Source organism: Ailuropoda melanoleuca, chromosome 1 (assembly GCF_002007445.2).
Source record: "Ailuropoda melanoleuca isolate Jingjing chromosome 1, ASM200744v2, whole genome shotgun sequence".
NCBI lineage: Eukaryota > Metazoa > Chordata > Mammalia > Carnivora > Ursidae > Ailuropoda > Ailuropoda melanoleuca.
The window spans coordinates 309816-326246 of NC_048218.1; the positions used below are offsets into that span (position 1 = coordinate 309816).

Genomic DNA, 16431 nt, shown 5'->3' on the forward strand with positions numbered 1-16431 from the left:
TAGAGGGAATACAAGGACACTGGTGAAAAAGACGCACAGCTCTGGCCACGTCGGTTCTATTGCTCCAACGCAGGGAGGAGCCACACCCTGCACTGCATATGCAGGGAAACCTGCCGGGAATCCAGGTGAGGCTTACAGGCCAGACTCTGCCAGGTGGGCAGTGCAGCAGGGCTCTCCTCACTCACATGGCACTACAGCCACACCGCCAACAGTCAGCAGAGAGCCCAGGACTCAACACCACTGGGGACACCAGGGCACACAGGGCCTGCAGCTGGCCGCGCCAACCAGCCTGCCACCCACCTGAGGACACCCAGCCAGTCCCCTAATCCTGGAGGCGGAGGAAGAAGCAACAGGGACCCAAACCCTGGCTCGGCTCAGGATGGAGCCCTGTCCAGACTCTGCACGAAGCAAACACAGCTGCAAGTAGCAGGGGGAGGAGTGCCAGGACCCGCATGGGTCTCCAGAGGAGTCTGCCAGCATGGAAGCGGCCAGAGCCACACTTACCCTCTCCAGGTCCTCCCTCAGGTGGATCTCATGCTGCAACTTCTCATGCAAATTTCTGTTCTCTAGTTTCAAGACATCGATTTCTTCCTTGAGCTCCGTCTGAAGAAGCGAGAGTTTAAGCTTGTGCTCAGTTTCCAAACCCAAGACTCTGGCCGCCACCTCTGTCTCCACCTCCAAGGCCGTGTCCTGCACACACGGGAGCGGCACCCGAGCAAGCTCTGTGAGGGGACAAAGAGGCAGGAAGGACAATCAGGCACAAACCTCGAGGAACCCCACGCATCAGACAAGGACACTCACCTTCCAACGCCTCACACAACACAGACCCTAGAACTCTGGCAACCCCTGGGTGAGCCCAGTCAGAAACACCCAGGGCCCCAGATGATGAGCTGCCCTGTCCTAAGCTACCCATACCCACTCACCACCCACTCTGTCCCTTTAGCTGGGGTATCAGGTGACTGTTTTCAACTGTGGGGAACGTGTGGTTCTGGCCCAGGGGGATCCCACCTAGGCTGTTCAGGTCTAGACTTGTCACCTTCCTGGGCTCAAGAATGAGCTGAGTGGTGGACAGCAGCGCTCCACGTGTGCCCGTCAGCGCCCACCGAGCACAGAGCGTGTGCATTGGCTGAGAACCAGGAGGAGAGTGAGAGGCAGAGGCCAAGCACAACGTGACCTGGGCTCTCAGCAGCCCTGCTCCCCCTCCTAGCCCGCCTCATCAGCTCCAAGGGAGCCCGTGCCCAAAACAGGTAGTCGTGCCAGAGCACCCCAGCATCTATCCAGACCCCCTCGCCGTGGGACTCTGTCTCGCCGCCTCCGTGCTACAGGGGTGACAACGTGCCTCCTGGAATCTGTGTCCACGGCTGTCCTTACACCTCCTCTCCTCAGCAGTGGGGCCACAGCCTGTCCCATCTGCTGCATCTGCTGCTAGGACCTCAGCTTCTCCGCCCACGTCCGTCTCCTGTGGCCCCTGGTGCTGCACCTGGTCAGGCCCAAGCCCAGCCCCCTAACTGAGGACACCACCAGGGAGGATTTACAGAGTTAGGGGCTGGGATGTCCAAATAACCCCCGTGGGAGTCCCCAACACAGGCAGCAGGGAAGTGCACACACCTTCGCCGGGCGCTTCTGAGAGCCCCACACGTCGCTCCCCTTCCAACACCTGGGTCCCTACGCGGCCCACCGCCTGCTGAGCTTCCCGGGAAGACTTCGGCGCTGCCAGTTGGCACCGGTGGTTTTCTTCTAACTGCGTGCGCAAATGCAAGAAAAATCACACAGAGGAAACGTTACAAGGGGCCTCATTACCATGTTACCTAATCACAGCCTCCCACGTAACACCTGCTGGGCGGTGCATGTTCGCGCCATCTCCCCGTCCCCAGCATCTCACCCCCGGGGGGCCAAGTAGCTCAGGGAGATGGCAGACCACAGCCCTGAGGAGACAGGCACACACCACTGGCTGGAGAGCCCTCCTCACACCCGTGCTCTACTCACCGAGGCCAACAGAGCCCCAGCTGCCAAGTAGGCCATTCCTGACCAGAACGTTCCTGGACATGAACTGCACGCAGACCCTGACCACCAGACCCCCTTCCCAGGGCCAGGACCTCTGCCAAATGTACCCTGCTCCACTGTGGGGGCCCCCCAGCCTACTTATTCCCAAGCCCCCTCACTCCCTACACTGTGTCTCCCCATGGCACTTTCCCTTCCGCAGTCAGACACATGCCTGGCCTGCCTGGGATATGGACCTGCCCCCAAGAGGAAGGGGCCCCCAAGGGAAGGGTCTCTGGTCACGGCTGTGAGCACACCTGACAAGAAGCCCAGGTCAAGTATCCTGAGGGAAGGGAGGGAGGAAACAAGGAAAAGGCTCAGTGCACGTGCTAAACTCTCCTGTTCCCCCTAAAATGCCGCCAGTAAACCCATTTTCCTCAAAAACCACAGAGTCGTCACATCAACCTCAAGTTCAAGCTCACAATAAGCTCAAATGACCTTCCAAAGCAAGACTTAAATTCCTACATCGCTACAAAAACCAACCACTTGAGTGACTGGAAGAACTGAGTCCAGAAACAGACTTGTGCCCCTGGGACAAGTAAGCACAGAAAAGGCTGTGTTTTAACAAGTCGAGCCTGAAAGAGTGACTCGCCATTTAGAAAAAGGTAATAAACTCAGAGTCTACATACATCTGCTGGACAACAGCTCAGTTCCAGGTGGGTGAAAACTAAAAATTAAAGACTTTAAAAGAACCAGAAAAGGGGCACCGGGGCGGCTCAGCCACGAAGCATCTGCCTTCGGCTCAGGTCATGATCCCAGGGTCCTGGGACGGAGTCCCGCGTCGGGCTCCCTGCTCAGCGGGGAGCCTGCTTCACCCTCTCCCTCTGCCCCTCCCCCAGTTTGTGCACTTCTCTCACTCTCTCTCAAATAAATAAAATCTTCAAAAATAAATGAATAAATAAATAAAAGAATAAAGTACAAGAACCAGAAGACGATGCAGGGAAACGCTGGGCGCTCTGAGAAAGGGGCCAGAGAGCCAAGGGCCAGGGAAGGACCCACAACTGCAGACCCGGGCCCACGGGCACCCCTGCAAGTGAGTACAACCAAGTCCAAAGGAGAGCAGAGTGGGCCCTCAAAACCACAGGGGGAGGGGGGCAGATGCCACGAGAGCAAAGGTGTGGAGGGAGAACTTCAGGGGGCGAGAACGGTCAATTTCAAGTAAAAAAAGGTTTGACCTCATTAAAAACCAAACAAACCCAAACTGAAAAGAGACACTGGCGGTCCATCAACGAGGGACAAACTGGCGATGTCCAGCGGTAGCAGGGTGGTGAGGGGGGAGGTGAGTAGGCGTGGGGCTCCCACACCCCGCTGGCTGGCGGGTGTTTGGCCAGATGCCCTGAGGAGGGCACGGTGGCCTGTCAACATTTCAACACATACACATGTGCAACAAATACACTGGACTTCTGGTTAAACACACACACATTCCATCATTCTTCTTTTGCTGCCTTCCTGAAGTGTGGCTACGATGACCAGGAAAATTTAACTTAGAATCCCATAAGGAGAGGAAACAGCAAGAGGTCATCAAAGAACCAAAGATGACCAACCCTGGAAGACAAAAATCAGAGCTCACGGCAAGGTCCAGAGCCCAGAAGGCAGAAAGGCTGTGCACACCCAGGGCCCGCAGCCTGAGGCGGGCCCAGGGGACCTGGCCATCTAAGGCAAGACCCCAGGAGGAGCTCTGCCACGGGTCTCCCCAAAACCAGGGGTGCCTCACGACACGCATGAAGACATGGCCATGGGTCGCAAACCAACACAGGGGACCCCAACATCCACACAGCACAGACACACACATGGACGGACGGCTGGAAAGCAGGGACACACAGGAGGCACGAGAAACCCTTTAATACCAATGGTCTCCAGAGAGGCGCGTGAGAACGCTGCACCCTAGGCAAAGACAGGAGAGCACAGCAAGAAAGCAGAACCCCTAGAAAATAAAATGATCACAGAGATAAAAAATTTAACTGAAGAACTGAGAACAAGGCTCACGAGAGCTGCGAGGAGATAGCGCTCAGGACACTGAAAAAGAGTGCTGACGAGACCGGCCTCCTGGAAGCGAAGGGAGAGTCTCAGACGCAAGGCCTCCCCCACTCCCAGTGTGACAAGTGGACACACACGCACGTGAACTGCTCCCTGAAAACTTGAGGGCACTCATGGGGACCCCAGGGCTGTTGCAGCACAGGCAGCTCACACACAAAGGGAGAATCTGTGGGACGGACTGGCTGGCAGCTCTCCAGGGCAGCTCTCCACGGCGTGGCGGCAAGAGGACAGAGAACACGTGCCAGACGGGTTATACCCGCCAAACACACACGAAAATGAACCATGAGCCCTTGCGTCTCCACTGAGGGGACAGATGCAGCAAAGAGAGGGGCCACATGCAGACACACACCGGCTCCCCAGGCAGCAGGGACCATCCAACTAGAATGCAGAGTGACCCCAGGACAACAGCGGGCAAAGGGTCCAGAGGGCAGGATGGGGCCCTGGACAAGGACCCGGAGGCACTGCTGTGCTGGGCATGAGGGCCGTGCTGTGGCAGCCATGCCACGCCCAGCAGGACACACGAGCAAGGAAGTGGAAGGGAGGGAACCATCCCATACCACACTCCTGCCCCCAGGAAATAATCACACACAGACAGAGAAAAGGACATTAACAATGGGAAACAGGAAGCAGCCTGTTCAACAGGATAAACTGTGTCCCCAAAATTCACATGTCAAAGTCCGAACCTCCAGCACTTCAGAATGGGACTATGTGGAAACGGGGATGCTCAGGGCGCATGTGCACAGAGGAACCACATGAACAGGCGGCATAAGAGCTGCCGTCTGCAAGCCAAGGAGACAGGCCGCAGGAGAAACCAGCCTTGACGTCCACCTTCCAGCCTCTTTCTGCTGCTTAACCATGCGGTCTGTGATCTATTCACAATGGCCACCTGAGGCGACTGAGAACAGATGCTGACAGCAGAGCTGCGCTCACTGGGGCAGAGCACGTCTGCACGGGGCCGCCGTCCGTCACGGCAAGCCACCTGCCCAGGGTGATGGCCATGAGACCCAGGTACCGACACCTCAAGGCATTGCCATCAAATAAAAGGGAACCTTTGGTGACAACTGGAAGGCTACCCTGGTCACATCTCAAGTGCCTGCAGCCCGTGTGTCCACGGACCGAGGAAGGATAAAGACGACGCGGTGTGTACGCCACAGATTATTACTCGGCCATGAAGAAGAAGGCGATCTTGCCATCTGTGACAACGTGGATGGGCCTCGAGGGTATGATGCTGAGCAAAGTCAGTCAGTCAGAGGAAAACACGTCCCACATGATCTCACTTACAGGTGAAACCTGGAAACTGAGCGGACAGATTCGGAGAACAGACCGGCGGTTGCCAGAGCGGGGGTGGGGGCGGACGGAACGGGAGAAGGTGTCCGAGGGTACGAACCGCCAGCTACAAAACAGAGTCTGGGGTTGTAGCACACAGCACGGCGACTAGACATAAAAATGCTGTATTGTACGTGTGGAAGCTGCTGAGACAGGACAACTGACACGTTCTCGTCCCAGAAGGAAGAAACTCTAGCCCTGGGTGTGGACAGATGTCAGGCGGACCGCTGCGGCACACCAACGTCAGCACCTTGTGCACCTGAAGCGGACGCTATGTGACCATTTCCCCTCAGTGAAGGAAAGAAGGGGCCGTCACCTCAGGCTGAAGGTGGAGTCCATCAAGGTGCTCTCTTCTTTCTTTTTCAGACCTCTCTTCTAAAATCACACTGGGTGCACTAAGAGAGAAAATGTGTTTTAAAACCTCCCCATGTGCCCTTCCTCCTCCCTGCTCCCTCCACGGCGATCCTACTGTCAAGGACAGGAGCCCTCGGCGGAGCGGGCTGTGCGCGTGTGACTGCGTGGGGGGAGCCTTGTCGGGGCAGAGGGGACCCCGGGTGCTGCAGGTCACGCACTGCTCCTGGCCTAACGCGCTCTTGCTTCAAGGCCCCAACACGCGCTGTGTTTCTCCACTGGCATGAAATCACCAATAAAACTAGATTTCAATTCAGCTCAAGGGTCCCGTATTTCGAAAACACACTGAAGATGAAAAGGACTTACGCACCTGATTTCCACAGATTCCCGAAGAGACTCCTGTAACCGCTGCTGTAACAGAATCAGGTCTTCTTGGTAACTTTTCTCAGCCTCCTCTAATTTCTTCTCAAAGTAAATTCTCAACTGCTCCAGCTCAGACTCGTGCTCGGCTTTCTCTCGCTGCTGCTGCTGCTGGAAGTCTCGCTTTAGGTGCTCGAGCTCTGCCCCATGAGGCGTGCGGGCCGGGTCATGGAACTCTTTAATGGGAAGGAATTACGCAGTCACCTTCAGACGAAACACTGAGGAGACATCAGGAGACACTGCAGACCTCAACTCCAGAAAGGGCCCGGGTCCCAGCACCCGCGAAGGTGAAGCGGGACCCCTCCGTGGCTTACGCCTCACATAGGGAGGTGGCCTGGGCGGCCTCAGCGGATCCCATGGGCCCCCTGGAAGCAGTGCTTTCTCAGGCTGGTGCTGAAGGCGTCAGAGAAACCAGAAGTATGAGAGGCACTCCACGTGTGGCTCAGGCCGCAGGGCAGGGACGTGGGTGGCCCCAAGGCCCCGAGAGCCCCAGCCAAGGGCCAGCAAGGAAACAAGACCTCAGCCCTACAACCACAGGGACTCACTCTGCCACGGCGTCAGCGAGCCAAGTTGAGGCCCAGCCAACAGCTTGATTCCGGGTGCGGGTGATCCCAGACAGGAAACCCAGGCACACCATCCCACTCCCACCTACGTAACATCTGCCAGCTAATAAATGTGTGTGCCTTCAAGCCACGAAATCTGTGATATTTCATGAAGAGCAACAGAACAGTGACACACGCTGACCTCGAGAAAACACACACCATTGCTATTTTCAGCAAGAAAATACTACAGCTGTTAAACAATAATCAAAAATTAGCTTTCAAATAATGTGGATGTAAGCTGGTCACTACCCAGAAGTTTCAAGACAAACATCCCTAAAGGACCCCTGGAGGCCAGGGCACGGCTCCCCACGGGCCTTGTGACAGCTGACTGCAGGAGCTCATGCCGCTGGGCCCTCTGCAGGAGCGTGAGCCGTGGCCGTCAGCCAACAGGCACGAGGGAAAGACAAGGTGTGAGCGGACAGGGGAGGCCTCGCCCACCACACGGGTCCCTGGCCCTTCCTCATAACCCTGCTCTCTGCCCCCAGTGATGTGTGCCCAGCAAGGGGGACCCCTAGACTGAAAAGGCTCCAACTAGATAGCGTTGGCAGAAACACGCATCCGCCTGTCTCACTCGCTCGCGTCTCCTGACTTCCTGCCGAAGGCACTGTCCACGAGCAGGGACTGTTCTTACAGAAGGTCTTGTAGGAGGGGCCAGGTGACTGCCAGGCCCTGCCAACTTGGGCGTCACCCTCGGGGCCACAGGAGCCTGACAGCACCTGCCCCAGGTGAGCTCACAGGGCGTCACACAGTAAGGCGCACCTGCACCCCCCAAACACCCGCTGACATGGCTTCTCGGTAAACACCAGCCCTGGTGCAAGCTTCATCCCTCTCACACTCGCAAACTGCCTCACAGGAACGTGAGGAAAAAAAACGATTCTGTAGCCATTACTTAGCTAACTTGCTCGAAGACGAAACCAAGGCCCTCAAGTTTCCACCGTAAGACCACACACCAGTCTTCAGAAAAGTTTACAAAATCGCTCTTTCTGTGCCTGCTATATTAAGTCCTAGTTTGGGGTTTGAACAATTAACACAGCTTTAGCTTTTGAGGATCTGAACTTTCAGCATGAAACTCCTCACCACTCGGGTCCTGTCTGTCGGGTCTCGGAGACTCGAGCTGGGACCACAGGCGCCGGATCTCTTCTTGTGACTGAGCCTTCAACTCTGCGTAGGACGCTCGGAGGCCCTCTAACTGGAAAAGGAAGGCGACAATGTGAGACACTGCCCAAGACCAAGCCCAGAAGGTCTGCGCCCAGCTCTGGGGGCACACAAGGTGAAAGCCCAAACCCATAGCCCAGAGAAAACGAGCCACAGCAGCAGCAGAGACTACAGCCCATTTCTAACACACCTTTACCTGCTTGTAGTCTTGTGTTTCCCTCACTGAGTGAGGATGGAAACCTTCTCCATTGTCCTAAACACACATCCTTCTAACTTGTCAGGGGAGGGAGGGCTGGGCTCCTTTCCAGGCTGCCGGTCAGTACGAGCCTCCTGGAGGTCCCTCTGTTGTCCACCCCAGGGGCCCTCCCTCCCCCTCCTGTGGCATGGTGGGATTTTCTCTGCTTTTTTCGCTTAATCCCCCGGAAAGGGTCTCTTCAGGGGTGAACAGAGCCAGCCCATCCTGCAGCCACAGAGCTGAGAGCAGCAACCACCGTCCTCACGGGGGGGCTCAGGGGTCAAGCCACAAGCCGCTCCAAGGCACTAAGTGGGCAGGTACGAGGGCAGGGCTGAGGGCTGAGGGACAAGCCCTGCCAGAGGGGACATGAGACAAGGGAGCTCCGGCCTTCAGTGGCCCTAGGGTCAGCCTGCTGCCTTGTAGATGGCCCTGCCAGCCTCACGCAGGGACAGGACAGAAGGGGCCCTTCGGTGTTTCTTTCCCATCGGCAAGGGAGAATCAGCACGGAGGTGATGAGGAAAGGCAGCTGGAGCAGCTGCGAAAGCCACAGCAGCACAAGCTCCTCCTGGGCTCTCCTCTGAAATCCGGGCACAGGCCGAGACGGACTCCGCCTCTCTGACTCTCGGCCAGATGCCCGGGGCACTGACGGTCCTCGGGACAGAAGCCCTTGGGTGTCTGAGTAAGATCTGACCATGTCTCCCACCATGGGCACGTGCTGTCTTGCTGGACAAGAGTTCTGAATACACAAGCAGCAGCAGTGTTTCTGGCAAAGTCTTCTCAGGACCTCTCTCTTTACTTAGGGTTATGGTCAGAGAACATGGCGTCTGGGTCCCAGGGGCGCTGGTAAAGAATACAAATTCCGTGTGTGTGTGACCCGGCATAACCGTTACACCAACTCCACAGACTCTATCCTTCCTTCTCTATCTACTAAATTCCGACGGTCTCTTTAAATTTACTACTGAAGTTTTAGGAAACAAGAGAACATGGAACAGGCCCATCCAAACTCTTCTGAAGCCTCCCCCCCCTGCCAAGGAGGTGAAGTACGGAAGCCGCCGCCCACCTCCAGCTGGTGTTCTGCCTCCTGGTCTCGGAGTCTCAGCTCCAAGTCCCGCTCGTACTGACAGCGCTGGGACAGCAGGTCTTCACGTAACTGTCTCAGGGCTGCTTCCTGTTGTGTCTCCAGAGTCCTCAGGGCACCTGGACAGCGGCACACACCTCCCTGAGGCCGTGGCCTCCTCAACCGCGCAGGAGCACCGCTCCTTCCAGACCCCGCGGTCCCAGCACCCTGCGCTCCTGGGGAGCCGCCCCAACAGGCACCACCTCCTCACCGTGGTGGCGCCGTGTGACAGCCAACAGGAATAAAAGGTAAACAATCGCAGCATTACCTTCCTGTTAACAATTTACTAATGGAACATGGACAAGTATCTCTGAAACAAAGGTTTCAGGAGAGGTTAGGGAGCTTGAGAACTCTGTGGCCGAGGGGAGACCCCAAGGCTGAACCTGAGCTGCCCAGCTGGCCCCGCACCTGTCTCCAACACGCACCCACAGCCCCTGTGGCAACAAAACACAGGACGCTCATGCCCAGCGTGAGCCTGACACAGCACGCGACGTTTGTTCTAGCATTCCACATAATCAGTCCCCTCCTCAAACCTGCTCATTTTAATTTGAAACTCACATTCAGCCTGATTTTTGGCTTGAAAAATCTTCTCCAATTCAGCTTTCTGTTCTGCCAATTCTTTCTTAAACTGGTCTTGTAAATTCTCCAACTCCAACCGATGCTTTGCAAACAATTCTCTGCGTAGGTTTTCTAAGCATAAACCTCTCTCCGATTCCCAGTCTTGCTTCAGGTTCTAATTCGAGAAAGGAAAGAAAAGACTATGGGCCACAGTGGACTATCTGTGGTAAAAAATTCAAACTGCATTTGAAAACCAGGCGTGGGCAGTCACTGCAGCCAGACCAGACTGTCACTCCAGGAAGCTGAATGGTCCCCCACCACCAGGGACAGGGGCAGAGGGAGCAAGGACCACCTGCCTGGAAACAAAGCGTGGATGAAGGTCCTCCACGGTGACATCACCTGACTTCTGCTGAGGGCTGGCTTTGTCCCAAATGCCCTAAAGAATGAGTCCCTACTGTCCAGCTTAGAGGGGTGGAGAGCTGGGGCACAAGCCTCCAACCTGGGACTGACAGCCATCCTCCACCAACTGCCTGGTCAGAGCAGCCAGGGCCTAAACGCCCACGTGCCTGATGTCAGATACGTGTCCCCTAATGTCACCAACGTCCCCTGACCTCACCAGCCACTTCCTCTGCTGTCACCAGCACCAACAGCCCTTCCACAAACGTAGCCTTGAGAAAGGGACACACAGCCAGGATGAAAAATTCCAGTGAGAGACTTCTTCAGAGAGGAGCTAATTCTGCCCCCACCCCAAAACAGAACTCTTTCCCCAGGAGGGGTGTGGGGTGAAATCAGCGGGATCACTACAGGACATATGGTCAGCACAGCACATGGGGCCAGCTGCGGCGTCGATGGCACAGCCACTCTGACCCCCCCTCCCCCCGTGCTCCCCCAAGGTGCCTGGGATCTGCACCCCACACGTTTTACTCAGTCTCCACAGGGCACCTCCCTGCCCGGGGACATCTGTCAGTCCCGGAGCACAGTGAGGGTTGGGCCATGTGGGCCACCTGGGAATCAGACTTGAGGGTGCAAGAGCTTCGCGTCACAGAGTAAGTACACGTGAAACCCCAAACGAGATGTGCTGATAAATTCAAACTATACAAAGAAAAGAATGCTTTTCCTCTAAAGCAAAGGCATGCATTTTCTACCAGTCTGCTCAATTAAAGCTCTGATTGGCTTCTGTCTGAATCAGGTGAGGGGCTTTCCTGGGGGGGACTCTGAGCAGGCTGGAGCGATGGAGGAGGAAGGGGAAATACCGCATACCCAGAATGACATTTCTTTTTTTTTTTTTTTTAATGTTTTTTTATTATATTACGTTAGTCACCATACAGTACATCCCTGGTTTCTGATGCAAAGTTCGATGATTCATTAGTTGCGTATAACACCCAGTGCACCATGCAATATGTGCCCTCCTTACTACCCATCACCAGTCTATCCCATTCCCCCACCCCCCTCCCCTCTGAAGCCCTCAGTTTGTTTCTCAGAGTCCATAGTCTCTCATGTTTCATTCCCCCTTCTGATTACCCCCTTTCTTTATTCCTTTCTTCCCCTACCCCAGAATGACATTTCTAACGACGTCTACCTCTATCATCCGTGCGTTTTTCTCCATCTCTGACTGTAACTTCTCCTTCAGCTCAGCTGCAAGGAAAACATTAAAGCAGATCAGACCACAGAGTCTCCGAGTTTCCCACAGTCTTACCACTGGGCAGTGAGAGGGCTGCCAGCACACACGGGAACACTCACCAATGCTAAAAGGACAACAGGGCATGTCTGTGAGGGAACAAGAGTCCCACGTGTGACAGAACGAACAAATTATATTCCTGCCCAAACCAAGGACGGAGCCTTCCAGCCAACCTGACAGCCCCACACAAGCTGGCTCCAGCGCTGCAGGGTCCCTGGGCACCTTAGACCCGAGTCCCTCTTCTGGTCTGTCTGCCCCACACCAGGCCCTCACGCACCCTGGGCCTGTAGTCCAGGCTCCTGCCATGCCGGAATCTAGGCAAGGTATGGAAGACAGACAGGCAAAGACCTTCTAGTTCCCAAGCCCCGAGGGAATAACCATAAGAAGAGGTACCAAGTGCTGGGGTGCAGAGGAGGGACGAGGCTGGCCTGATATGCACTGAGAGGTGTGTGCACACTGGGGGACGTGGGCACCAGGAAGAGACGCAGGGACCTCGGGAAAGGGCCGAGGGGAAGCTGGGGCCAGCCAATGCCACAGGTATAACGTGAGGGTGACCTGAGCAAGTTCAGAGCTCAAGCAAAGGCCAGACACCACCTCTGAGGGGAGGTCACAGGGGCCCAGCCCAGGGCAGAGCCTCATAGAGCAGAGGGCAAGTGTGGGTCCCTCTGTGGTCCCATTCCCAGGGGTGAGCAGAGAGAAAACAGCACAGGAAGGGGCGTAAGGTAAAGCATGTTTTGTATTTTTAAAAATGAGCAAAAATGTAAAAAAAAAAAAAAAAAAAAGAAAAACTACGTATTTATGTTTGCTTGAATCGACATGAAAAAACACGGGACAGCGTTCCCAGAACCTGAGAAGACTGGCTCCCTCTGAGGGCTGGGGGTGGGACCCGGAGGAGGAAAACTTTGAACAAATCTGAGGCCACGCACCCTACTTTCATTTTTCAAATGAAAAACTCAACAAACAGGCAGAAGAGCAGAGAAATGGGGGTGACTGCTCATGGGCACAGGTTTCTTTCTGGGAGATGAATGTTCTAACCTTAGATTGTGGGGATGTTTGCATGACTCTGAAACGCATACTTTAAATGGGAGAATTGTATGGTATGTGAATTACAGCACCATCAGGCTGGTGTTTCCAAAACTGATGTTTACAAAAGCAGTAACTAACAAAAAAGTAGAAAAAAACCATTAGGGGCGCCTGGGTGGCACAGCGGTTAAGCGTCTGCCTTCGGCTCAGGGCGTGATCCTGGCGTTACAGGATCGAGCCCCACATCAGGCTCCTCCGCTATGAGCCTGCTTCTTCCTCTCCCACTCCCCCTGCTTGTGTTCCCTCTCTCGCTGGCTGTCTCTAGCTGTCAAATAAATAAATAAAATCTTTAAAAAAAAAAAAAAAGAAAAAACCATTAAACATAAAATTACACCTTAGAAGTAAATAAAGAGCTCAGTCTAGGCCAGAGAACCACCACAGGAAAAGGTGCCTAGGCCGTCCACCGGGAGCCACGTGGCCCCACTGTGGGGTGTGGGCGTCTGTGTCCAGGAGCATCGGGGTCGGTCAATAAAGCTCGGCCACAGACATGGTCCCGTCAAAGAGGCAACAAGGAAACTTCCAGCACATAAGCACATCACATGACACCACTTCAAAAACGAACACAAGCCCACTGGAGAAGCGGACAGACGGCAAGGGGACAGCAGAGCCCCCCAGAGCAGGATTCACACTGCCCCTACCCCGGAGAAGAACGATGCCCTGCACGCACGGCACCCGTGAGCGGGCAGAGAGATCTGGATGGGACGTGCCGCTGATGGGGTCACCCGCTTGCCTCCCCAAAACCGGCAGCAGGGCCAGTGCCTCACAGACAAGGCCTGCACCCCCGCACCTGTCTCCCGGCCGCGCCTCCGCACCTGTCTCCTGGCTGCACCGCAGCACCGTCTCCTCCCGCTCCCGCGCGTGCTGCTCCCTGGCGAGTTCCAGCTCCTGCTGCTGCCTGCTCCGCAGCAGAGCCAGCTCCTGGGCGTGCCGACCATTCAGCATGGCCCGCAGCTCCGTCAGCGCCGTCTCCTTCTCCTTCTGGAGGTTGGCCTGCGTCAGCTCCAACTGCGCCGTGTGCATGTTGCTCAGACTCAGGCGCAGCGCCTCCAGCTCCAGGGAGGGCACCGGCTGCGGGGGAGAGAGGGGTTTCTGGGGCGCTGGGGAAAGCAGCTGCACAGCTCACGGGAGCGCCAGGACACTGCCCGGCACGTCCGTGTCTGCCAGGACGCTACAGCAGCAGCCCCCCAACCACCGCCACAGGCTCTTTCCACCTGCTTCCCGCGAGCCTCGTGCTCGAGGGACGGCACCAGCTCGGCCCCCCACAGGACCTCAGACAGCCCCAGCAGAGCCTGGCAGCTCCCCAACCACCTAAAACTGCCCACCCAACCCTATCTTGAAGCCCTTCTAGCCCCCATGTGCCCTCCCTCCACCTAAACCATGGCTCTGCAGACAGCTGGGGCCGTAGTTCTTTCCCAAGGGCACAGACACACAAAGCCATTGGGCACACAGACTCCCCAGCCCGTAGGACCATTCTGGCCGGAGACAGGTGATGCTGCAAGACCTCCATCAGAAACATGGGGTGATAACCAGAAAACAGACAGAAGGAGGCTTTGCAGTCACTGCCAACGAGGGCAAAACGTGAAGCCAAACAGGGCCTAGCAGGTGCTGAGTTAAGGACACCATCAGGAACCCCATGCTCCAGACCAGAGACAAATGAGCTTTGCACTTCACTGCTCTGGAGGGTGGGCAGAGGGGACAAAGGAGACATTTCTGCGCCTAGCTAAGATACGGGGAATCTGATTCTCCTTCCGCCGCCTTGGGGAAAGTGGAGAAAGGACAGGGTTCCAGGAAGCACACCTTATTTCCAATTAACACAAACAACAGAAAAACATGCCTGGAACTTAGCACTAAGGGGCACCCAAAAAAGCATATAGATAAAATGAATAAAGGGGGGCATCTGGGTGTCTCAGCCGGTGATGCGTCTGCCTTCAGCTCAGGTCATGATCCCAGGTCGTGGGATCGAGTCCCACATCAGGCTCCCTGCTCAGCGGGGAGTCTGCTTCTCCCTCTCCCTCTGTCTGCTACTCTGCCTGCTCAAGCTCTCTCTCTCTGTGTCAAATAAATCTTTAAAAATAAATAAATAAAATGGATAAAGGAGAGCTATAAGCAGAAACGATGGGAAAAGAACACATATCTCCAAAGAGGCCAGCAGGGACCTCCAACGGGACAGTGAGGCCACAGTGAGGTGCAGGGATGCACGCCAGCCCTCCCGCTGCAAGGGAGTGTCCAGAGCACCCTGCGCCTCCCGTAGGTGGCAGCCACCAGGGGAGTCGGATGGGCCTCCAGGACGGCTTTCACGGCTTCTATTCCTCGAGGCCCCTCAGGGCCACGGCATCGCCTGTTCAATGAGTGTTAGCGGCAGCTGACAGGGAAACCGCCAGCTGTGCTGCGAGCAGCACCTGGCCAGACTCGCTGCCCCCAGGTGTCCTCGCACGTCCCTCCACCTGCCCTTTCAAAGGCCCCGCACACAGCAAGCCTGCTGCACACATCCGTCCACTCTGTGATAAACCTCTCCGACCTGTAATGCTCCCAGATCCCAAACCGCTGGTGCAAATTACAGGACGAGTATGCAGGAGTCGGCCGCAGCCCCGCGCCCTGCGCCCCTGGGCGTGGGCCCGAGCGTCCCGGCTCACCTGGGTCTGCGGCGGCACCTGCTGCATCCCCATCGGCTGCTGGATCTCCACGGCCTCCTGCTGCCGTGCGCCAACCTCACACTTCTGTCTTCTCATCAGTTCCGCGATTTCTTGCTTAGGTTCTTGTTCACATTCCTAAGGACGGAAAGCAAAGAACGTGACCCAGAGATCGCACGTGAGAACACCGTCCCTAAAAACAGCACACCAGAGAGAACCGAGTCCTGCAGTGTCCACAGCAGCACTACTCACAACGGCCAGGAGGTGGAAACGACCCAAGCATCCATACATAGGGACACATAAACAGAACATGGAGAAGCCAGTCAAGGGGGCACCACTCAGCCATAAAAAGAAGCCACGACACTGATAACCTCAAAACGTCAGACTCCATGAAAGCAGCCAGACACATCCTGTGCAGTTCTGTGAATATGCAATGTTCAGAACAGGCAAACCCGCAGGGGCAGAACACCGGCCGGTCGGTGCCGGGGGGGCTGGAAGGACAGAGGAATGGGGAATGACTGTGAGTGGGTATGGGGCTCCTTTTCGGGTAATGAAGATGTTTTGGAATTAGCTGTGACGGTTGCACAGCACAGTGATCGTATTAAAAGCCACTGATATATATACTTCAAAACGGTGAATTTTATATACGTGAATCACCTCTCAATAAAAATAACTATGAAACAACATTCGACCTGTTTAAGTGGCTTAGAGTAAAGTAGAAAACCCCAGTGAGAGAGGCTGCTGCAGGATACCGGACCGTAGCGTGAGCTCCGCAGGCTATTTGCCCCTCCGTCAAAGGAGGGAAGGGATACTCACCAGACAGAAAGTGTACATGAAATGCAAGCGGTGGGTGCCAATAAAAGCTGAAGATGTAAGATGCCAATTGAACCTAAAGACGTAAATCTGAAACATCATCCTATAGCTGGTAAGTCAGCAAAAGCTGGTAGTAGTATCGATCCTCAATGTCACCAAGGTCGTGAGGAAACAACCAAACACTGTCAATGACACAGTCAGTTGGTGTAACTTTTTCTTGTGAGCTATTTTGACAACATACGTCAAGAGCCACGTTTCTGTCTTAATATCCCCAACTCTGGTGCCTGGGCGACTCAGGGGGTCAAGCATCTGACTCAATCTCAGCTCAAGTCTTGATCTCAAGGGTCATGAGTTCAAGTCCCACGCAGGGCTCTGGGCGGGACTAA

The 16431-nt window shown here is 55.5% G+C and overlaps 1 protein-coding gene across 4 annotated transcripts in view; it reads right to left on the reverse strand.

Moving 5' to 3' along the window:
* Positions 1-16431, reverse strand: part of PCNT (pericentrin) — a 131382-nt gene that overhangs the window by 86374 nt on the left and 28577 nt on the right. For all 4 annotated transcript variants that reach the window (XM_034654113.1, XM_034654121.1, XM_034654105.1 and 1 more), the window contains 10 exons: positions 15236-15370; positions 13415-13670; positions 11421-11476; positions 9842-10016; positions 9227-9363; positions 7854-7965; positions 6125-6350; positions 5720-5798; positions 1609-1741; positions 505-722 (listed from right to left, as the gene is read on the reverse strand). In XM_034654113.1, the coding sequence (XP_034510004.1) occupies positions 505-722; positions 1609-1741; positions 5720-5798; positions 6125-6350; positions 7854-7965; positions 9227-9363; positions 9842-10016; positions 11421-11476; positions 13415-13670; positions 15236-15370 (1527 nt within the window). The remainder of the gene's footprint in view (positions 1-504; positions 723-1608; positions 1742-5719; positions 5799-6124; positions 6351-7853; positions 7966-9226; positions 9364-9841; positions 10017-11420; positions 11477-13414; positions 13671-15235; positions 15371-16431) is intronic.